We start from the raw sequence: 24,750 nt of genomic DNA, 5'->3' as shown, positions 1-24,750 counted from the left end.
AGAAGAAAGGACATAAATGTTGATGTAAACCAAATACAGCATTCCAGGAAAAGAACCTCATTCCAACTGTGAAGCATGGAGCAGGAAGTGTCATGGGTGTGAAGCATTCTCAAACAAAAAACAACTTTTTGCAACAATTAACAACAAAACACATTAAAAAAAAAAAAGCCAGGTTGGCTATGGATACGTTAAACATATCCATAGACTGCCACTCTATGCATATGCAGCTTGCCTCATTGGCCGCTTTAGATCACATGATAGGTACACCACATGACTTAAAGTTCCATCAGTGTTATTTTAGCTCATATTTATTTTTTGAGCTACCCCGCTAACTCTTATTTCATGCCCTAACCCAGGAAATACCCTGAAATGTTTTTTTTTTTTTTTGTCTGAGATGTATTTTTAAAAGTGTAATTTGCCATAATTTATTTTTATTTTTTTTTGACAGTAAAATTTGTGAAAGAGATAAGTGTATAGTTTGCTATACTCCTTTTTCAAACTTGTGTTTTGATTCCCAATGTGATGTAGCCCCACAGAAAACTATTCCTCTAAAGGATTTGTTGATACTGTTTCCTTCATCTGTGTGAGGTGGAGTGGGAAAGAGCAGCTTAGTTGATGATGAAAGCCTGTTTGTGCTTTCCTGATTTTAGGGGCCGTTATCTCAGCTCTGTCTGACCCCTCCCTCTAACATAGACTTGGCTTGGTTCCGAGTTGAAGTTTTGTTGTTTTAATATTTAAATCTCTTGCACACGTACACACACAATCATACACGCACCCTCATTTTCATTTCTTAGAGACTGTGGCACTAGAACTCCATGCATAGTATGGTTTATCTTCATCTCTCCTACTTTGTCTTGAGTCAGATTCTGGAGTCACTTGGGTGGAAAGAGGACATTATAAACTGTGCTTTGATGTCAGATTTTTGCTCCTCCAGTGGATGCATGCTACCTAAAGAAAATACTGTAGTCCTTTGATGGGTTGAAATAGTGCTGTATATGTATATTATTTGTGTGTACAGCTATTTAGTTTTACTGAATGGTTGAAAGATAGTGTGACTATTGCCATTAATAATAATTCCATGCCATTATAGCTTCCAAGATTTGAAGGCAGAGTAATCAGATACTTGTGCATGTCATTGATCAGGAGGGTTTCTTATTTGAAGGTTGATTTTTTTTTTTTTTTTTTCTTTTTCAATGCATTATAGGTGTGCTGTTGCCCACAAAAGTTTGACAACTACTGTTGTACATGTTGAATCACTTATTTATTTTAGTGATATTTGTTTTTACAGTGTCAAATTCTACAATGTGGGAATAAATATATTAAATGTGACGAAGCTCTGCTTTTTAACTTTTCTTTGGTTAAAGTCCTGTTTTGTGTTTTTTAAAAACCTCGGTTTGGCTGCTGATTTCACTTTAAATGCGTGCAGACTTTTTTTTTTTTTTTTTTTCATCAAAGTGAAGCAGAGAGAGCCTTTTGAGCAACCTTAGCAGTCTGTCTATGCTCTCTTCTTCTTCACCATCTTTTTACTGTGTGTACAGTATATATATATATATGTGCTTTCATCGCCCATACAGAACATATTCAAAGAGCATTTGTAAACACAAATCTTTATATATTTTTTTTTCTTGATCGCAGTACCATTGTTTACAAAAATCTATATGCTTAAAGAATTATCATGTTATACTTTAAAGGTTGTAAAAAGTTGTAGCATTAACACAAAGGGAATGTGATGCATCGATGTGTTTTTGTAACTGCTATGATAACAAAAATGTTTTTACAAAACTATTTCCGGTATAATAAAAGCAACAAGAAAACCAAATAATTGCTTTACCTATTTTTTTTTTTTATAAATTATTACTGTATATGTATATAATTTAAAACAAAAACATTAGGTAATGACTTGAGGTGGGTCAATATAATGACATTTAACTGACCTAAGAATTACTTTAATCAAAAAAAAAAGATTTAAATGAAAAAAAGACAGATTTTGTAAATTTTTTAATTTAAAAATCTGTTTTAAAAAACTGAAAATGTAAATATTGAAATTTGCTTTGTCTAGTGTCACAGCTCAGCCAACATATAAACCACTGAGGCTGCAGGTATACATTCTGGTTAAAAAAACCTGCTCCTCATTTCTGCTGATGAGAATCTGATGCACCAGGATTATTGTTAATCTGCATGGAAAAAGGACAAGACTATACTGCATGACGGAAAACCTTCCTCAACTCCCAATTCGCTCCCAAATGATTTTGCAGTGCAAACAAGCCATGTGACAACATTTAATTGATTAGATCGTGGTTGCAGTTGATCAATAGCTACTTTGCCCCCACAGACGCACGCTACTCTGAATGTTTTTGTTACGGTCTCAATGGATCTTCTTCCGGGGAAGTTATATTAACAACTATTAATCTGTGAGGCAAGACCTAATTAGAAGGTAACTGGAGAGCAGTGCTCCTATATTAGCAAACGAAATTGTGGTCTCTGTCTACATTTGGAATTGATTGAAGCAAATAGCCCCAAGCCTTGACACAAAGTCTGACACAGCACAATGTCAGCTCCAGCTCAGAGCTGATAAAAACTCTGCCGTTGAAGCCACGTCAACACTGACCTCCTATTTTCATTGGGAATAATACATAAAGTAAAATTTTGTCTGCCATTCTTATTACTTCCTATTAACAAGAAGACATAGTCATCAACATCCCCCGCCAGATTGGTTGTCATCATAACTCACAACCTTTTCCTAAATGTCCTAAATCTAAGAACTTCGATGTATACATAAGAAAATATTATCACATCAGAATATAAAATTACTAACCATCTTGAACGGTTTCTAAGAAAAGCTGTCCCCTTTGAAGATACCTCAGTTTAAAAAAAAAATAAAAAATGGCGTAAGGACAATAACTCCGGAAAAAATAGTTGTGCGCTTCTCATTTTCAAACTCCGTCAAGGTATTGTTATCCTGAAGCCACACACCTAATTGGTTATCCTATCTTAAACAGTTTCTGAGAAAAGCTGACCCCTTTAACTCAGACGGACAGATGGACAAAGCTCAAACCTATATCCTGCTCCTACACTTTGTGGCAGGGGATAAGAAAAGTCTCAGCCACCTAACATGGAAACAGAAATGCTGAGGTTAAACAATGATCCCACTGCGCCTCATTAGGAAGGAAGAAAGGGCAAGGGTCACGAATAACATGTAGGCTACAACAAATATCTATTGATCCTGATTTATCAATATATTCACGCAATGCCTATATGTTCATGAACACTGACTGGTTTAACATTTACTCCTGTTTGACTTTGTGGCTTTTTAACACTCTTACTCAAAGGCAAAGGTGTAAATAGTACTGATATATCTCTATAAAAGCAAGGAATCTCTGTTTCTGTGTGTTCCTCAAATACCTCTGCGGATCAGGATCAGACTGAAAACAAACTGGAATCAGAATAGATGGGGCTCATCTCCGTACAGTGTACTTGCCAAAAATATATGAAAGCACAAGTTATCACTCTACATATTTCACAACAAAATTAAATGGCCCTGACGCCCGAACTTCAAACACAACGTCATTTGGCCATCCATTCAAAAGCTACTTAACCTCACACTTTTCTATAGCAATGCATACTTCCTACGGGCACTGCACTAGTTCTACTCAAGTAAAAGTACAGTTACTTGATTTAAATTGTACTCAAGTACAAGTAAGTCATACCTAAAATACTGAAGTAAAAAGTAGCTCAATTAAATAGTACTCAAAGTGAAAGTTACAAATTACTTTCACCCCACGGTTCCCTTGCATACAGTAAACAAATCATGTAGATACAAAGGAAGAGACTAAATCTTGTATGATTGGAACTTTCTCAGGCTTTAAGTATAGCTACGTTTATTTTCCTGAAACCTGAGTACAGCAGCCCGCCTACCTGCTTGTTCTGATTGGCTGAGTTGTCTGAAGTGCACCCTCGTCAGCCAATAGAGTGCGGCCTATGTAAGTCTGCGACATTTGAGTGGATTTTTCTTAGAAATTTGCTAAATTATTGCAATGCGCCCAATAAAACAGTGTGCTTTATAGCCTGGAAGTTACGGTACTTAGAGCTTCTTTTTCGTTTTGTCATTTGCAGAATGTTGTAATGAGTTTAAGGACTGTAATTATTCTTCTGCAGTGAAATAAAGCTTCAACTCTCCATTAACTAGCAAATTAGCTCCCAAACACTCAAGGTGCCCTTTGAGAAGTTTTACATTTGCAGTCTATGATGGGCCGAGCTCAAAGGGGAGATCCCATGGTTCATTTGGAAATTCAAGTGGCAACATCTTTTAAGCGCTGCAGAGAAAACAGACTACCAGTAAACCTGCTTCATGTTGGAATGCAAAACTCGGCACTAATGAAGCACATTTTCTTGAGGGCTTTGTAACAGAGTGAATTCAAGTTTATAATGGTACCCTCATCTAAATAAGATGGAGACATGCATATACAAGTAAAGATCTTTGGGGGTGACTTTGGGCAAAAGGGAAAGTTTTTGTGACAGTATTTCTCTTACAGAGAACATTGGTTTTGTGTCTGTGGGGGTCAATAATAGAGTGCTATTCACCTTTGCAGCCTCAGTGGGGGAGGAACAAAAATAAATGATTTCAGATCTAAATTGGATCCAGTGTTCCAAATGGACTTAAAGAAAGGTACAATTCTGCCTCAGGCTTAGTTTTGGGCCTGTTTTCTATTGTACAGTTGATTTTACCCTTGTTTTCTTGTTTTACATTGTTTACATTTGCTGTGCAACATTTTCTCATCATTATATCCTTCTTTGCACTTAAATTTAAATATTTTTAATCAACTGAACGTGGACCTGCTATCAACTAGAGAATACAAGCACTTATTCATTAATTTTTTTATTTTTTTATTTTGTCAAGTTTTTAATTTGAAAGTCCAAGTTTTTTTTTGTTGTTTTTAGGTTGGTTTTTTTTTTTGCAACATGTAAAAATGCTAAGGTGAGCTTGGACCTTTACTCAAATAATGTTAGGTAGGGGGCCAAGAGAACCGCGTTTATTAATTCAGTAATTCATTCTTTAAATCTGTCCTCCATGCTGCAGACATGTTTTCAACTGGCTTTTAACTGTTTTCATCCTTTCATATAAAATGTCAATGGACAGATAGCAATGTTGGAAATGCTGGGATGGCACTGCAGGCAGCAGGAGAACCCCCTCGAGGTTTGAATAGTGATCAAATGACACCACAGTGAGGTGCACGTCTTCTATGGATCGCAACCTCAATTTACTGTATCTCACATCCAGGCCTGTAATTGAGTTTTTCCCTCGTTCTGTTACCTGACAACCTGTCTGATCTTTTTAATGTTGCTGTATAGAACTGCTTAGTATGTATAGGTCTTACTGTGATTGACATGAAAAATAGAACAATGGATTGATGTGATTTATTGGATTAGGATGCTTAATTTCCTTACACAGGCAATCTATTTATGGCAGTATAGTTGCATTGCATCTTTGCAAGCTGTGTTTAAGAAGGAATACACTTCAAAGCTGTTGTGTTACAGCCCTCCTGGAAAGTTGGATTTTATTTATTTATTATTACAGACATTAAATTGAATTGTTCTCTTTGGTGCCAGATACTCGCCAAGTAGGTCACGGTATGCATAAATAAAGGTGGGACGATACAGTAGCTATATCGTATGACAAGATATCGTATAAAGTATCACAAGATGTATCATCGAGAGTTTGAGTTGTATCTTGAGTTAAGGATTTAAAAAAAAATATTCCTGTTGAGTTGAAAATGTCATACCCAATATATCAAGATTCAAGATATATTGAGTTTTCTGTTTAAGCGATATAGGAAATTGCAATATCGATTCACAATATATTTTTATTTTATGTCAAAATACTTGTTTTAGGAGCTGATGTTTTTACTACTTCAGCATGAAAACCACAGTTAGGTTTCTGAGTGCATCCTAATCATAAACCCATAAACGAGCCACACTACAGAACTCACTGACACATGATGTCCTTTATAGGAAAAAAAAGGCAAAAGTGGCACATATTGTGCAGCTGTTTAATAAATGTGCCTGTGTGGCATTTTGAATCAGCTTATTAAACCCGGAATTGTCTTTCTAGTAAGACTGTTGAGAAAAAAATATTGAGGTATGAATTTTGGTCGATATTGCCTAGTCCAGTTAAAGTCAAATAAAAGTGTGCTTATTTTTCCAACTGCATTTTTTTAAATGATCATTTTGCAGTCTTTTTTCATTTCCCAAATAAGTATCGTTATCGTGAGCCTCGTGTCGTCAATCGCGGCTCAACTAGTCTGAGACGCTCAGATGTTCTATCCTTCTATCCTACTCTGTTTGCCCCTCTGTTCATTAACCCCAACCAGTCAAAGCGCATGGCTGCCACCTCTGATCCTGGTTCTGCTGGAGACTTCTTCCTATAAAAAAGGGGACCTTTTTCTTCCCGCAGTCGCTAAATGCTTGTTCATGTAGATCTTGTTGGGTTCTATGGCCTATATTTTGTTAAGCACTTTGAGACGACTTGGTGTAATTTGTAGTTTGAAGGCCTACTGTAGACTTTTATATTTTTTTATCAATACATCTTTGGCTAAGTTAAATTTCAAGGTCTGAGTGAGGACAGCCCATGTTGTGCAAACTGAACCGAACAAATTTGAGTCATTGAAACCATGTAAATAGAAGGTTACGATGGCCTTAAAAGCTCTGGGGGGGCTGATCAGCGAGGTTTATCTGATGTGAACGGTGGGATGTCTGGAGGGAACCTCATCTTGCCAGCTGTGAATGCTGTGGTGACACTTAAGGAGAGTCGAAGCCCATCTGGCAGCAGTGTAATAAAACAATGCAATCTCTCCACAACACTAAGCTGCAGGACGTCTTCATGGAAAACATTAAAACATCCACCTTGAAAGTCATACAAAATATATACAACTGTAGGACATGAACTGCAGAAAAACCAGCTATGATAAAGGTGCACTGCCTCTAATATTCCAATATCCTGTTGATGTCTGCTGACACAAGATCATGAAATGATTATAAACCGCAAGGAAAATGCATGTGTTATTCATGAAGTTTAAAACAGTGGCAGCAACAAGTATCAATCAATCTTACTGCGTCACCGAGTGCGCGCACGGCGCCCTGACTGGCTGCTGCAGATGAGGGTGGAGGAGAGGAAGGAGAGGTTCTCTGTGTGAGTGCGCGTCCACATTCAACAGGCTCTGAAAAGATACGCGCACATTCTTGCTGATCAAACCTCAGAGATCAGAGCGCAATCTTGGCGAACCATGAATTGGGTTTTGGAGACATTTGCAGTGTGCGTAAAGGCGCATGAGCAAATCTTGTAGCGAGGCTCCTACTTTTGCTTAAATCGTGAGAAAGTGACTGAGAAGAAGCCGCTGGAGACGAGGATGGCAGCTCCGCAAAACGGATCCAACATTACCACCAACTACACTAACCAGTTCGTGCAGCCGCCGTGGCGCATCGCTTTGTGGTCGGTCGCCTACAGCTCCGTGCTGGCGGTGGCCGTGTTCGGAAACCTCATTGTGATTTGGATCATCCTCGCACATAAGCGCATGAGAACGGTGACCAACTACTTTCTCCTCAACTTGGCATTTTCGGACGCATCAATGGCCGCGTTCAACAGTTTAATCAACTTTATCTACGGCGCGCACGGGGATTGGTACTTTGGAGAAGCCTATTGCAAATTCCACAACTTCTTCCCGGTGACGTCCGTCTTTGCGAGCATCTACTCCATGACTGTGATCGCAGTGGACAGGTGATAACAGAAATAAAAGAAGCAATTATTAAATGCTGGACAAATAGATTAATATATACATAATCAAAATAAAAGGCTTGAATAAAACGACCTGAAAAAAAATAATATTTGATAAGAACTTTTCTGTTGCATCATAATTAATGCTGGCTGCAGGTGATACATTATATAAGAAATATTCCTTTTATTATCATTTGTACTTGTTTTGTTTAATTTATTGAATTTTTTGTTGGGCTTCTATTTGCATTCAATCACTTTTTCATCATAATTAATTTTCAGCGTTTGGGAGCTACTGTATATGTGGAATATGACCTTTCCGTCTTCATCACCCTTCATCCAGAGACACAGAGTCTTTGTGTGCATAAATATCAGATCATAAATATGACATTTTGAGTCACAAATAATGTAACTATCCACTCCATCACAATCAATGTCTTCTACTTTGCAACACACTTGTAATTAAAGCCATTTGTACCAACTTGTACCCCCCAGGAGGAATTTCCATTTGCTGAGCTGCTACCAGGATTGAACCCCTTTCTTTGTGCTGTTGGCATTACATTATGTAGTCATTATAGCTTGTCCCTTCTGCTTCCCTATTGGTAAAGCCTGGTACCTGCTTGAAATTGGCATGATTGTGCTGGGAAACAGGTTTATAAGCAGAATGACTACTATCTCATACACAAAGGAGCTATTCCACAGATTTAATTTTGAATTTTATTGCCATTATAAACTAAATCAATTTGTAGTGGTGATGTGTGTGCCAACACCCTGGAGAAGAAAAGCCTTTCCTCCATGTTTTTTTTCATGCTCTGATGCTCCTGCACCCTGTCACAAGCAGTCATACTAGCTATGATCTTTGCTCGTCTCCACTGTAGCACTTTTCTTTTGATTCCTTTGTCAATTAATCCCTGCATGCCCCTGTGGTTTCCAGCAATGTAAGGATGTAGTGTAGATCATCAGCTGGGCTTTGATACTCATCAGTGAAGCATTAAATGCCATAATGTTTGAATGAAGGGATTGAACTGATGAAGCAAGCCGGACCTAATTAAATGGGAAAAAAAAAAAAAGGAAAACATACAAGCTGCATGCATGCACGGTCTCACATATGAAGATTTGTGGGATATCTAATTAGTGGGGCGCTTTGCTGCTTCTTGACACGCTAAAGGAGCATTGGGTCACACCAGGCACTGTTCCTTTTGGCTGTTCTCCAGCTACTTTCTAGCATTTGTATTTTTGCCCTCTAGCATCCTTTCTGTTTAGTGAACTGTGCGCTAAGAAGAAACCCACTGGCATGACCTATGTGATGCAGATGTAGCCTCCGGGTCATGCTTTCCGTAACCTTAGTATGGTGCTGTCTGTGCTCTGATGTCTGGAAATGGCACGAGGCCACAGTTCGTGATCATCTGGGATTGTGTTCTTCCTGCTGCTGGATGACTTTCCTTAGGAAAATTCATGAAAGCAACACTGGTTTCTGCATATGTGAGAGGTAAAGCTGGTTGTGGTTCAATCAGACCACAGCTGGCTTTGTATTATGCATTTACATATGCTGTATATAAATTTAAACAGTGGCTGACATCAGTATCAGTTTTTCTGCCGATATTGAAAAACTGGTACAGTATGTGCTGTTCTTTTAGGTAACATATTAAAAATGAATATGGTAATTTTCCATTACTTAAGTTAAATATGTTTTCTTATTTTACACATATAACGTTTATTTGTGGAATACATCCAGTTATTTCCATGGATATATCATGCAACCTAAAATTAGGTTGATGGGGAGGGGGATCTGTATATAAGTGTGTGTGTGTGTGTGTGTATATATATATATATATATATATATATATATATATATAGACCCTTTCCAAAAAATTTGAATATCATGGAAAAGTTGTTTAAATTCCATTCAAAATGTTAAACTTTCATAGATTATAGATTCAGGTCCCACAATTTAAACGATTTCAAGTATTTATTTGTTTATTTTTATATAATTTAGGCTTCCAGTACAGTATTTAAGCTTCCAGTATCTACAGTAAATTATAATTTACTGTACATAAAATAGTGAGTAGAAATTATGTGGTTATCTAAAGGCAAACCACTGTTATAGCTATAATCCAGTCTGTGTGAAAGCCTTGCAGACTAGAGTGACAGACAAGCAAGTTATTTGTTTTACTATAAACAGCCTAATTTATCACTTGGCATGAATACTGTTAGGTTTTGTTCACTTGGTACTACATTATTGCCTCTGTTACAGTGCTTTGAGTTTGTACACATCAAAACGATATCCCATCCATGGTAATCAAGTGATACTTCTGTTGTTCAAAGGCTACTGAGCCTGCTTGTTTGATGCTTAATATAACTGTGCTGCTTTATACTAAACACTTTATTGGATATTTAACAAGAGTCGGCAAGATACAGCACTTGTAACAGCCAGGGCGTCCTAGTAGTTGTCCCACTGTGAGTGTTGTTAACTGAAGTGTCAAGGCCATAGCGAGTGTTTACAATCTTATGAAGATCAAATCGCCGTCTCCAAGCATGCATATGATCTGGTTTCAAAAACTCCTCAGCAGCCTGAGGTCCTGCAGCTCTCTGGTCATATCTGTTTCATTGTTCAGTTACAAAAAAAACAACAACCTAAAGACATTTTTTATCCTTTTTAGGACAAGATTCTCTCTAAAACATCTTGCAAATGAACAAGTGTGGATGAAATAAGTGATACCCCCCCCCTCCCCCCCCATCAAATATAATTATTGATTTTTATATATTTAAACAGAAGTACACACCAAAACCGAACAATCAAGCAAAAAACAAAAATAGTCATAAACAAAAGAGAACATGGCACTGAAAATAAGAGCTGTTTTCCGAGCAAAGTAAATGCATAAAACCAACACACATTTCTTGTTTAAATCGGTTCTTTATTTGAAAAAAAAAAAATTCCTTTTCATTTTCATTCATTCTATAGAGACAGCTCAAATGTGTTTTAATTCCAAACAGAATTACATATTGATTCTCAGGTCAGAGTTTATTACCTGCTGAAGAGTTATTTTGACTGTTGTCTGAATTTCAAGGAATTGTCTTATTCAGTCTGTTTCGTGCAAAATAGTTTGGTTGACCTTATGGATATTGTAAAAGCCTTTTAAAATGAAATAACTCATGAATGTTAGCGCTAACATCCAAAATAAAACTGATGCTTTATCAAGTTAAGCAGAGCACATTTCACAAAGAATGATAAAGTTTTAATAAATATTAATATATATATATATATATATATATATAGGATCAAGCTGTAAGCCTGCAAATTTATTCTCCACCAAAATCATACAGTGTGATTGTATTTTGCTGCAGGTACATGGCCATCATCCATCCCCTGAAGCCTCGACTGTCTTGTAAGGCCACCACGGGGGTCATCATCTGCATCTGGAGCCTGGCTGTGGTCCTGACTTTCCCTCTCTGCTACTTTTCCACCATCCGAGCCTATTCCAGCAGGACCCTCTGCTACGTGGCGTGGCCTCGCAGGAATGATGACAGCTTGATGTAAGACACCACAGCAGCAAGTCTTGAAACCTGAGGAATCTATTTAAAAACAAACTTCACCAGGAAAATTAGTGTTAGACACAGGTTGAACTATATATTGCTGTTTTTAATAAGCTTTTAGAGCTCCGTCAGACCTTGTTGACCCCAAACTTTTGATATGTTTTGAAAATTGGGAATACGGACACTGAGCCATTGAGATGTCAAATAATGATTATAATTCACTTTTGTCATCATACATTTTTTTTCATTTCTTTTAATGCTTTAAATGAGCATAGGGCAGGATTTGTGAAAAAAAAAAACATTCATTTTAAGTCTTTTAATGTTAAGTAAAAACCAAAAACAATGAGCCTGCACACATCTGTGTGATTTGTACTGCGATTCTGGACTAGAGTTTCCCATGTAGTCCTGCAGACGTGACGTCTATTGACGCTGATGCGCGCTCTCAATGGCTTGAGGCGTCCACTCTGCTGGAAAAAAGAAGTAGAAGAAGACGACGACTTGGAGACTGAAAGAGCACAAGCACAGTGGACTGAACTACTGTTTGGTTCCGCTAAGGCATGCAGGGGCATGCGCGGCTGTCTTGCAGTTACAGTGCGGACCAGGCCGCATTTTTTTTGTTCGACCCGAACCTGACCAATGTGAGCCCGACCCAAAACCGACAGTTAAAACCTATTTTCTTTTCTCATATGAATTAAATATTCATGTTTATTTTAGTGGTAAGCCTGCTTTTACTAACAAACACAAACAGGTGTGCAGTGAGTGCAAGAAACCCTGTGGATCTACTTGCATAATCCACGTATCAAAACTAAGGATAATCCATGTTCTTGTGCAGAAAAAGGATTGATTTGATGGTTACTAGATAGGTGAGGAATCCCAGTCCATACCCAGATGGACTGCAAATCAATTGCTGACTAATCTAAGAAGTCATTTCTCATGTTGCTCTCAAGGGGACTCAGTCAGTTTAAGATTGAAGTGGTTCTTCTACTAGTAGTTAAACCTGCAGAGGGGAAGCAGCTGAGTTCTCGACACCATAAATGTGCTAATTCCAACAAGTGAAGTAAAGCATCAATCATTTAATGCACAATTTATTTTATTGTTTTTATTGTAAAGCCAAGATTTTGCTTTTTGAAGATTAATAAAACACACACACACACACACATGCACACACTGCGAGGAACAAGTGTGTTTTGCTGTTGCAGCAAAATTGATAAAGCCTTGGTTTGAAAGAAAAGTCCAAAGGAAATACAACATCGTTCAAATGTGCCATCTGTTAATGGGAGAGATAAAGAGCAACTCCAGGATGCATACTAACACTTTAGCAGACCCTTGGAGCCAATGGACCCAAGTTTAATGAAACACAAGTGAGGAAATGAGCGCATGCTTAATTCTTTTTGAATCAGTGTTTCCCCATCATTTCTGTTTAATTGTTTATTTTAACTAATGCATATTTATTAAACTCTTGACTGAAAGCTACTTTAAGTGTATGGGGAAAAAAAACATCCTGTGTCATGTTTTTCTTTGTTCTTGCTTCTTCCTTTAGGTATCATATCATTGTGGCAGTTTTTGTCTACGTGCTGCCTTTGGGGGTGATGGGCATCACTTACACTATTGTGGGGGTGACGTTGTGGGGAGGTGAGATCCCTGGAGACTCATCTGACAGCTATCACGGGCAGCTCCGTGCTAAACGGAAGGTAAGTCAGCATGAGGGTAAATAAAGCACTGAGGCATGGCAGAGAGAGTAAGGCATCTTTTTTGACAGTAAAAGGTAACGATACTCAGACTTTGTCTTAATTTTGTCAGCTAAAGACCTGTGGCTTAATTTATTCACTATATAGGTAATAATCTGATGAGAAAAGAAGTCATTTTGACATTTGAACCCTCCGATTATCCTCAATTATAACTCATTTTACCCTTGGGGTCAATCTGACCCCAGCGATATTTGCCTCCAGAAAATTATTTTTAGAAAATTGTTGACCGTGTGTTGGTGTCGGGCACTTTTTTTTGTTGAATTTGTTGAATACGTAAATAACCGCTTTATAATTAAACCATGACCTGTTCTCTAGCGCCACCATCAGGCCAAATATTTAAAGTTGAATCAATTTATCTTGAATAATTTTCATCCAAATCTTCTCAAATTTCACAAGAGTACAAACCCTATCGGTTGTGAGTATGCTTTGACCTTTCCCGCAGCGCCGCCATCAGGTCAAACTTTCAGTTATCTTGAAAATCTTTCATCCAAATCTTTTTTTAATTTGGGGGTGCACATTCATGGCTCTCACAGAACGAACCCTATTGATTAATGTTCGTGACTCCCCTTTTCTCTCATAAACATATTTATTTACTTATTTTGATCACTTTTTGTCACATATTTGGGTTTATTCCTTATAAAGTCCTCTGTCTCAGCGCGTCCTCTTCTACGTCACAGACAGACATTTTACACAGTAAAATAGCTTGAGGTGAAATTGACCCCAGAGGAACGCCAATGCGTGCAATGTGTTCAGCACTTAAAAAAAAAAAAAAAATCATTTTGATAATTTTATGCTTAATAAGTTACACCAATCAAATTAGGAAAAGTCATAAAAAATGAAGCAAAAAACCAAAGTCAACTATTATTTTTTTGATGATAAACATTAAATGGGGTCAAATTGACCCCAAGGATAATAGGAGGGTCAATCACTGCTAAGCTTTGGGCTCATACCAGTTTTTTACACTACGTAGTCTATACTGCAATAGAATTGATGTCACTTATCTAGTAGCTTCGAGGGCAAAAGCCAAAGTAGATCATCAGTTGTTCACCAAGCTCTATCACAGAAAAAGGACATTTGTTTGCACTGTAAGGCACATTGACAGCAGGAGAACCATAAACCTGTTACTGCGAGGCAACATAATGCACCCATTCACTGCTCAAAGTCATTTTCACTGCTGTTGTTCGAGTCTGTTTTCAACACCAGACAACAAAGAAGGGCATTAAAATCAATTTTCTTCACTACATTAAAAGGATTGGAGCGCTTTAATTGCCACACGAAAAGTTCGATTGAAAACGTTCTCGCTGGTGAAATTAAAACGAGCAATATTGTAGACACAGCTCAACAAAGCCAAGTGGACTTTTAGAGAGTCGGAAAAACGGAATCCTTTCTCCAAAAGATGAGAACATCAGTTTACAAAGAACACAATAACAGTTGTGATTGAACGTGGAAACGTTTGAATGAGGGAAACCTAGATTCCATGAGGCACAACCTTTGTGACTGTCAATAATGGACATCAAGTCTGTAACATTTATCCAAACAGACACCAGTGTCTGGAGGCAGTTTGAGATCGTCTGCTCTGTGGTGGATGTATTCCATACCAACACCTTTGTCCTGAGAAGTCAACATCACGTTTTAAACGTGTCAATGAATTGCAGACAATGCTGCTGCCGGCTAGAATAACCAAACAGTGTGCAGCACATTTCTAGGTCATAAAGCGATAAACCGTTTTAGACACAGTCATACTGAACTTTGTTTAACTAGATGCTATATTTCAAAAAAATGTCATGTTGGATGTTTGGCTTGGTGCACATGTCAATGCTTTATGCATTAGTTTTTAAGCACCAGCTTCAAAATCAGTACTTTTTGTTTGTTTTCAAAAATGCAACTTAATTATGGTTTTATGTACAGTAATAGAACAGTCTTTTACTTTCCTGTCAGTGGTCGACATTGACCACACCCATATGTGAGTGTTGCAAACAGGGGTAGACTGGGATAAACATTCACCGCTGGCAATTTCTTTCCAGACCAGCCCACTGCATTGTCAGCGACACCATGTAGACGCCGTTATTAAGTCAGTGATGCTCAATGTGTGGCTCTTCATGTCTTAATTTTAATTTTATTCCCCCAGAAAACCTTAGAGGGGGGCACTTTTTCACCCCATTTTACCTTTGTCTAATTTTTGCCCCTTTTGACAATTTTTTCATATTTTAGCTCCTTTTGCCCATAAATATCCATTTTTTCTTATTTTTTGTCCATTTTTGCAAGTTCTTTTTGACACTTTTATCAAATTTTTGTCCTTTAATTTTTTTTGCCCATTTTTTATACAAATAAGCTCATTTTTGCCCATTAAATTCCACTTGTTTCCTTTCTTTGATACATTTTGCCTCTTTTTGTTTCATATTTTTGCCCTTTCTCACTATTCTTTACTATTACGTACCACGTGGTTCCTCTTTATTTGCCCATTTTTTGGTCACTTTTGGCCACATGTTGCCATGTCTGCCTCCACTCGCTCGTCAAAAAAAAAAGCATAGCGGACCGGACCACTTTGGGTTGACGGCCCACCGGGACAATGCCCGGTATGCCAGATGACCAATCCACCCCTGGTTGCAAAGCCTCCTCATCAACCTGGAAACAATGATCAGTGTCTGTTCCGTCAAAATATATAAGACATTATCATCATTAGTGTTCATAAGTACATTTTTATTTAAAAAAAAACAAGAAATCAAAAGAAGTTCTAAATTAAAGTGCCAACGTCTTTAGTTTTAAAATCTTGTGTTTATCTACTGGAGCCTGAAGATGGTAAAGCAGGGGATAGTTGGTACTCTTTCCTTTAGTTGGAAGAAAAAAAGTAAAATAACAACGTTGTTAGTTATTGTGGGTAAATCCATTGTGGAGACTGTGAGCCACATGCATAGAAATCCGACTCAAACATCTCGGGACTGGACTAACAAGTGCAGTTATTTCTCTGTCATATAATCTCTAGTATTTCATTAACTCCAACAGAAATGTCTGTGCGCTCTCAGCCTGGGATTGAATGTTTCACTTAAAATGTGTTTTTCCACTTAGTATAGAATTTGTATATACTGTGTATCACTCCGTGTATCAGTCCGTAAATGTACACAAATAAGATAACCAGGACTCATTTTACATTTCACATCCACACACGGGTGTGATTTTACAATCACACTAGTCTTGGTTCAGAGAGTTTGACTTGGTTAGTGATTGGCAGCTCAAATCATTCTCTTTCCAGTCACTGCTGCTGCGTTTTGTGGCAACAGATAGTTATTGTAATTTTTATCCCAAAGTAATACTGTATATATGAATATTTGATAGGGGTCAGAGCAGCCCCTAACCCAGATGGGCAGCTATGAGTATCATGCAGTGTGAATATGTAACATTTCTGAGCACTTTTTGTGTCTGACATATCATTTCAATATTCTCCTTGGTTTAGCTCTATCAATGCAGCTAAAGGCATCTCATCTTAAGCCTTTTTATTAATTAATGGAAGAAATCGTTTTGATAAAACAAGTTCCATTACGCTTTGACTGTGCACATTTCTTATTTTTATGTGAACACATTATTGAACTATTTAAAGTCTATTTTACTGCACCTTAGTTAGTGTTCCTCATATAATTGCTCATCTGGTTTTTAACAATATTTTAAATAGATTTCTTATCATATAAATAATAATATTTTAGTAAAGTAGAGTAAACCATTTATTGGCAGAATGTTCCAAACTCTTCCACGACTTAAGATGAAGTCTTGAGAGGCTGCAACATACAAAGGAAACCAGACAACTACATATTTTATTCTAAAGACAAACAAAGTAACAACAAATATTTAACTAAAGGATACAAAAAGACTAGACTAGAGAACAAAGAAATACATGCAACAAGGAGAGGTTCTAACTCCCATGTTTCCTTAGTGCTTTTTCCTCCTTCCCCATCTATGTGATTACCTTTTTCTGATTCTGGTTATTACCTGAGAGAGGAAAGTCGAAGGCATGCTGAGAGGTTAGAAAGCACCAGCCGTAACTCAGAAAATAGAAGAAAATGTCAGTAAATAGAGAAGGTTTAAACTGATGGCAGCGTCACAAACGAAAACATTTCAGAATTAGTTTAGAGCTTAACAGTTTTTTTTTTTTTTTAATCAAAGAATAAAGTTTCAGGGCCAACTAAAAAAAGAAAAAGAGAAAGAAACGGTTTAATTAGTAATTACATTTCTGGACTGAAATAGAGGACAGAAGGAAGTCTGTCTGAGGATTTTTGGTCATAATAGATAAACATGTCCGGTTGTGCTGGCTGATAATAAAATAATGATAAACTAACAGCTGAATGAGAAGGAGCGCACACTTAGAATCTCCTCATACAAACCAAACACTTTTCAAAGGATGTTTTTCATGGTTAAGGGTCTTTGAGCAAAGTCCTCCCCGCAGAATAACAATTGGCTACGATGTACAAACACATTAATAACTCAAACAAATCTGAGTTTTTAAAGGCATCACTTCATGTTAGTTCCGATGAAACTTTTGCTGTCTTTGTACTTTCAAAGACCTTTGGAAAAACCCATGTTGATACCATACATACTATTAGTACAGCTTTAGTTGCGTTGGTTTATGTCATTATGTCATTTTCTTAAGATCATGGTACATACTCTGATCAGCCCACCTTCTAAACCTCTCTATAACCTACGTATGAACCTACCTATAAAACATGGGCAATTGCAGGGACGTTGGTCAAGGACATCTCACATGTCTCTGAGCTGGACAGTCCATTCATGCTATTAGGTGAAGGAAAAATAGACGGCGCTTTTAACTTTGTTATGCCAAAGTACAATTTCATTTTGTTTTACAGTAATTACTCATTCAAACAAAAAGCCAAACAAGTGATTTCATTCAATACAGAGTCTAAGCATCTGCATGCTTCCATATCCTCCCATACAAATACTGTATGTATTGATCTCTACTGTTTCAATTACTTTTGAATCTTCATATCAGAAAACTGTTCTATTGGGAGCTTGTCTTCAGATCAATAATGAATAAGAAATCATACATTAGAATGGGTTTGTTGTTTGTTTCTGCACTGGGGTGTTGCGTTTTTACAATAACATTTGCAAAATGAAGAATGAGCATAGATCTATAGATCTGGTGTCCATCCTTGACAGGTTTACACAGTGTAGTCACATCCCTTTTTGAATGCTGCTCAAGATTTTAGTTAGTGGTTAAGTTACAGGCAGCCTGAGGTCACACACAGAGAGATTACACATCAACACCCTAACTTTTCTCTATACTATGCAATGAACAAGATTTAGAGTTGAGAATCTAGCACATTAGCACTGGTGGTGCTGCTACTTGGCTTTTTAGAAGGTTTTGGTTTTCTCAATGTTCCCTGGTTTATCAAGAGTTTCAGACCGACAACCCTCTCGTTCCAGGCTTGCTTTTAGCAAACTCTAGCCAAACAACACATTTTGAATGATTCCATCCATCCAATTGATATGTAATTACAGAGCTATCTCCTGGTCAGTTCTGGTCAGACCCTAAGCAGGCCAGAGATCGTCATACACTGATAGCACTCAACAAGGTCTCTGCCTGGCTCTGCTATGTTATGACTACCACATCAGCAAGATGCATAACACCAAGAACACTGAACAGCAGCAGACTTGCTGAGGAACACACGCTGAATGTTGGTTTACCTCTGAATCCCAGACTGGTCTGTTTCCCAAATCTCTTTGATCAAATAAACCCTGTGTCCGCATCTGACCAGCAACCCTAAATCTTGACTCAGTCTCATTCATCCAAAAAGCCACAGCATGATTATCCATTGTATTCCTTCAGTCAGGGTTAAAGGGGGGTCTGCTGATGCCTATTTGATGCTAACTCTGGGTGTATAGGAGTTTCTGTCTCATACCTACCAGAAAATGCACCCAGGCCTTATTTGTATCAGTTTTTTCATTATTAAAGGGGGTTTAAATGTGTGTTTTCTCCTTCAATGCTTTTTTTTTGGTGGAGCAGTGTGTGCTACACTCCTAAACTAAAGAACTTTGATAATGTTTGTAAGTGATGCTGAAAAGAGAGTAAATACAAAGCACAAATTATATTCTTTGATGTACAATGGCCAAGTTTTGTTCAACATAAATAGAGAGAAAACGAAAACACAATAATGAAATAAACACACAAACAAACAAAAATAGACTACAATACATTAGGCTGTAATGAGAAATGTGACACAAATCTATTGCTTTAAACAGGGTGTCTCTCCAGCAACAGATGAAACTACGTAACTGTAATCACATTTTTGCAATCACATCAGTGATCACAGCATTAATGCAAAAGCCCCTTTAGATATATAGTTATCAGATGAATTAAACATGTTTACTTTGTTCAAGAAAGAACTGCCATGCATGACTTAACTGTTGTGTCCAGTTTGTTGGTGGTGTTGAAGTTCAGCCTAATGGATATAGATCAGTGCTTGGAATAACGGCATTAGGTAACAGCGTTTTTTTTTTCAGTTACGGGGTAATGTAACTAATTACTTTTTACGCCGTTATCGTTACTGAACGTTAAATGTGGTGCGTTACATGCATTGATTGAATAAACTTTTATCCGAAAGCATCCCCGGCTTCTTACTCGGCTGTAGTGAGGAGGTGGGTTAAAAACAAGGTGAGCGATTATGATTGGCTAAGGCGGCGTCATGTGTCATGGTAGGCAATCAGAGCCAACACACACACACACACACACACACACACACACACACACACACAGCAGATTGGATGAAGCAGCAGAGATGGCAAGCGTGGAGCAGTCCAATGAAAAGTTGACATTTTTAAGGTGACGATACAAACACTACTTTATATTAATTGTGGTCAGAGACGAGAACGTGAAGTGTTCATTATATCCATGAGTGAAGACTTTGTCCGCATCCGTTGTAAGCTACTCAAATTTAATGAAGCACCTCACGACACACGCATCTAAAAAATCTGAATTATTTGACATAGAGCAACTTTTTTTAAATTTTTTTTTATAACAGTAACGCAAATAGTTACTTTAATGAGTTACTTTTATTATAGAGTAATTCAGTTACTAATTCAGCTACTAACTTTGCAACAAGTAGTGAGTAACTATAACTAATTACTTTTTGAAAGTAACGTTCCCAACACTGATATAGATATACATTTCATGAAGGGACTTTATTTCCAGAACTGGGAATGAGTTTGAAGCCTCTGTTTTTCAGCGAGAGAAAGCTTGACGCTTCCATTATTCTGTTCCATTCTGCGGTAATCACTGCAGAACAGGTGTCTTGTTTTAAGCTGACTCCAGAGGTGGTTTTGTCAAAATGTCATTCTGACATGCAGCGCTAATAAGTTGTCATAAGACGTGTCATATAGCTCTGTAGTAGAATATTCTCTGTCGAACTTGTGCTGTATAGGCTCCATCAATGGTACATTATTTTTCTGCTGAAATTCAAGCAACTGTGTGTGGCGTGTGCATGTGTGTAGGGCTTTGTTGGTGTGTGTGTGTGGGGGTCTGAGGATTTGGATGATTACCTTTTAGACATCGTATATTTCCTCAATGAAGGTAGAGCAGTGCTCGAGTGCAGTTTATGTGAGCGTCAGACTGGCTTGGAGAGATAATAGAACTCTTCTAATTCCAGCTGGACAAGTGTCGATAGACCATCCTCAGAGTGCCAGACAGCGAGAGACGGGTGTGCTCCATCAAGAGGTCTGCATGTTGGGTAGCCATTTTAAAGGCCATTGTAAGAATCTCTCAATGAAACATTGTTATGCAAATCTTATTACACAGTAAGTAAGTACTGGGTTGGATCTTGCACTTTTAATTTGCCTGATGAGCTCCTTCATTCTCACCCATTTGTGTAAAAATTAATCTAGTGCCTTTTTCACACACTAACAAAGGCCTCTGCCAATGCTTGGTTCAGTCATGTTGGAGTGAGATAAGTTTGTTCCAGGCAGACTTTCTGGCCACCTGTTATGTGGCCTTTCTTCATTCCTGTTACTATAACTGGCCAAAGCTTATTAAAAAATACAAAAGGACTGTCAAGCTTAGTTTTGTTTTGTGTAAGAAGAACTTTCATGAGATGATGAACATTATTGTCATTTGTTAAAAAAAACAAGGAAAAACAGTTTAGCAGCTCTTATTAATAATTTGCAGGAAGACGGACACATTAAAAGAATAATATTGGATTAAACACAAACGGCGGATATTTACAAGATATATTTATTACCTCCGCAGTAATCTTTTCTCTGGCGTTTGTTTATTTCTTTGTCTGTTATCAGGATTATGTCAAAAGTGCTTTATGGAATTTGACACAATTTTAACAAAAGATAGTCCTTATGTCATGGTAGAGTCAATTACATTTTGAAGGGGATCCAGATCAAGATACTGATTTTATTTCTGTTCATAAATTACCTGAAATTTGACTCTGTTGTGTCGAGTTGGTTCCTGTTATGGCCCTGGCCGTATTATTCTGTCTGCTGTCCTTCTTAGTTCTTCAGCCCTAGTCAGAGCGAGATAGCTCTCTAAGATGGTGCAGCTTTGACGTCGGCTTCCTTTGATTGATGAGGGCGCAGAAGGATTGTATGGCTGCACTGATTGGTCATACACTGCAATACCATCATCTTCAAAAGGGGACTAGAACTGTCAGCCGGTGGACACTCAACCTTGACAGCAGTCGCCTTTGTGTGTTTCCCCCAAAACTAATGCTGCGTTCACACCAAATGCGTCTTCTCCAGGACCAGATGCGTCTGCCACACGAAACGTTCCGCAGGATCAAAAAATGTCCCCATTCGCTTCATATGCGCGTTTGAAGTGAAGCACGGCCCACCAGCGACACATCCAACTCTGTGAGTTTCACTGCCTGCTGAAGCGAGGAGCTGCGCTCCTTTTTCTCCTCCCATAAACATAAACCACCAGTGAAAAAAGCCAGTGTGATTAGCAGCTAATGCTATCCTAGCTCAGTGCCAACTTTCAAAGATGAAAACTACAGAGAGAACTTTTACCTGCTACTACCACCTTCTCGCTGATTCTCCTCTACGCCAAATTCTTCCTAGTCCTGACCCGGTTATAAAGGCCGTGTCATACAGCTCCATGTGGTCATGCACAGCTACTACTCCATGGTTGAATGGGTGAACAGACCGGTGTCCGTGTTGACGGCCTGACATCATCGTCAACAAAGACTCTGATTGGTTTTCGTCATGCGAAACAGTCGCGGAAGTTCAATATTTTCAACTCTTGCGAATGTATGAATATGACAAAAAATCGGGAGCGCACTCCCACGCTCTTCACTCAAGGATCAGAACAGGAAAGATTTTGCATCTGAGATGCATCTATCCATTGACTTTGTATGTAACTTGTTTGCACGAATGCAGTGTAAACGCAGAATTAGTCTCCAAATCCATCTTTTGTGCGAGTTTGGTAGTGAGTATATTTTGATATTTAGGTCACTTGTATATATTCTGAACTTTGTCATAGTTTCTCCACTTGTACATACTTGGCATTGTCTGTTGTTTTGAGATGTTTGAGATTGTTTGTTCCTTTCATGGTCTCTCTACTTGTTTGTTAGGCCGCTTTTTTATTTGCGTTCCCTGCTCTCCTAGACTGGGGCATAACATTTTCTTAATTGCCTCAGTTTCATCGTGATTTCTTTGAAGTGTGAACGATCATTGTACCATAATCAGGATCACTGATTGCCAATATCTGGCAAAGAGGAGATGTGGCACATGGCGGAGATTTGCGCTCTGAGTGCTCTTGTTTACAATTTCATTGTTATACCCTTTATTTAACCAGATAAAAGCCCCATTGAGATTAGAACTCTATTTTTCAAGAGGGACCTGGCATGGCTACAGCAGAAAAGTTACAACAATAAATACATTCATACATCAGTACGTCAAAAACCAGCAGTTCTGGTGACATCAGCTCAAAACAAGCCATCAGAATTAAAAACAGTCACATTGTCCAAGACTAGCGCTTTCCCGGTCCCTTAACAAATATTTAAATTCCCAACAGATCAGATCTGTTGGTTTCATATCAATCTGGAAACTGTTCCATGAAGAGTGGGCGGCATATTTAGAGGCAGTTCTTTTCTGACTCTGGGAACAACCATTTTAATAAAATCCTGAAACTGTAGTCTTGATGGTTACTAGACCTTATTAGATATGTGGTCAAGTAAAAAGGCAGTAGTCCAAGAACAGATTTATGGACAAATAGCAGCCAGTGTGAGAGTCTATGGGCAGACAGATAGGGATGGTTTGCAGCAGCATACAGCAGATAGTGATGGACACCGTATCCACAACCAGTAGTAAACCGTAGAGCACAGTGATACACGGAGTCATATAGAGTTAATTTGTTTTTTTAAAAAAGAATCTCATAATGTGCTAGAGTTTTTGTTTGTCTTTAGCGATACAGTTGCCTTAAGTTCAAACTGCAAAATATTTTCCTGAGACTTTTTCTTTACAAGAAAATATAAAATGTCTTTATTCAGAGTGATAGTAAATCCTGCAGTTCAACCAGTTGAGATTGTGCAGCTATGGGGTGATTAGTGTCTCTGTGCAGGAATGTATATGGAGGATTACTGTTTTACCTCAGGCTTTCATTTTGAAACCAAGAGCGGTTCTGAGAAACCTGACTGAAACAGTAACAAACCATGGGACCTTTTCTATTTATAACTGGTCTGGGCTAACACTAAAATCTCAGACTAGTGTTGATTAATTTAGGAAGCTTGTTTATGGACTGTGGCAACAAACCATAACTCTCATAGGAGTTCTGCTCTGAAATACTTGGGCATCAGGGGAATAGTGTAGAGTGATAGTACCTCGGGGTGTACTTTAACAATAAGTTGGACTGGAGTAAAAACACATAGAGCTGTCTACAAAAAGGGCCAAGGCCGACTATTTTTTCCTAAGGAGGCTGAGGTCCTTTAACATCTGCCGGACGCTGCTGAGGATGTTCTATGAGTCAGTTGCGGCCAGTGCGATCTTTTTCGCTGTTACATGCTGGGTTAGTTGGCTGACGGTCACAGATAACAGACTAAACAAACTGATCAGTAAGGCTGATGATGTCGTGGGGGAGGAGCTGGACACCCTGACGACCGTGACAGAGAGGAGGATGCTATCCAGGCTTCAGTCCATCTTGGTCAATGCCACACACCCTCTCTACGCCGCACTGGCCCAGCAGAGAAGCACTTTCAGCGGAAGACTCCTCTTACCCAGATGCACCATTGAATGCCACAGGAAATCATTTCTGCCTGTGGCCAATACACTCTATAATGCCTCCCTCAGATAGTCAGACACCCCTCTTTTTTAACCTGACTCAAACACAGTTTCTTTTCATTTTCCTCTTTTTGCACATAATGAACCTGTACAGTTGACCTTTTATATATGTATAGTTATATTTATATTTGTTCTTAATAGATGTGGCTTCTATAATGTTGTCGGTTAATCTGGAGCCATAACGAAAGTAATTTCCACCTGGAATTGTTAAAGTATCTCTGATTAAGTTTCTACCATCCACTGAGCACCTAGGTTACAGGACACATGCAGGCTTTGAGATGAAGTAACAAGCTCCTCCATGTGGATTGGTATAAATTCCAATTAACACATCCATATTGGGAAACTGAATGTAAATGTACTGACTGCAGTAGAGGATTTCCTGAAATGATTCATTTGGAAGCAAAGACACACTCCACTTTTTCT

The 24,750-nt window shown here is 38.2% G+C and overlaps 1 protein-coding gene across 2 annotated transcripts in view; it reads left to right on the top strand.

Annotated features, from left to right (window-relative positions):
• Positions 1-7,146: 7,146 nt before the first annotated feature.
• Positions 7,147-24,750, top strand: part of tacr3a (tachykinin receptor 3a) — a 43,333-nt gene continuing 25,729 nt past the window's right edge. For both annotated transcript variants that reach the window (XM_028458759.1, XM_028458765.1), the window contains exons 1-3: positions 7,147-7,771; positions 11,111-11,299; positions 12,840-12,990. In XM_028458759.1, the coding sequence (XP_028314560.1) occupies positions 7,404-7,771; positions 11,111-11,299; positions 12,840-12,990 (708 nt within the window). In that variant the 5' untranslated portion in view covers positions 7,147-7,403. The remainder of the gene's footprint in view (positions 7,772-11,110; positions 11,300-12,839; positions 12,991-24,750) is intronic.

Source organism: Gouania willdenowi, chromosome 1, assembly GCF_900634775.1.
Source record: "Gouania willdenowi chromosome 1, fGouWil2.1, whole genome shotgun sequence".
In the NCBI taxonomy this organism is placed as follows: domain Eukaryota; kingdom Metazoa; phylum Chordata; class Actinopteri; order Blenniiformes; family Gobiesocidae; genus Gouania; species Gouania willdenowi.
This window is presented reverse-complemented; position numbering and strand designations above follow the sequence as displayed.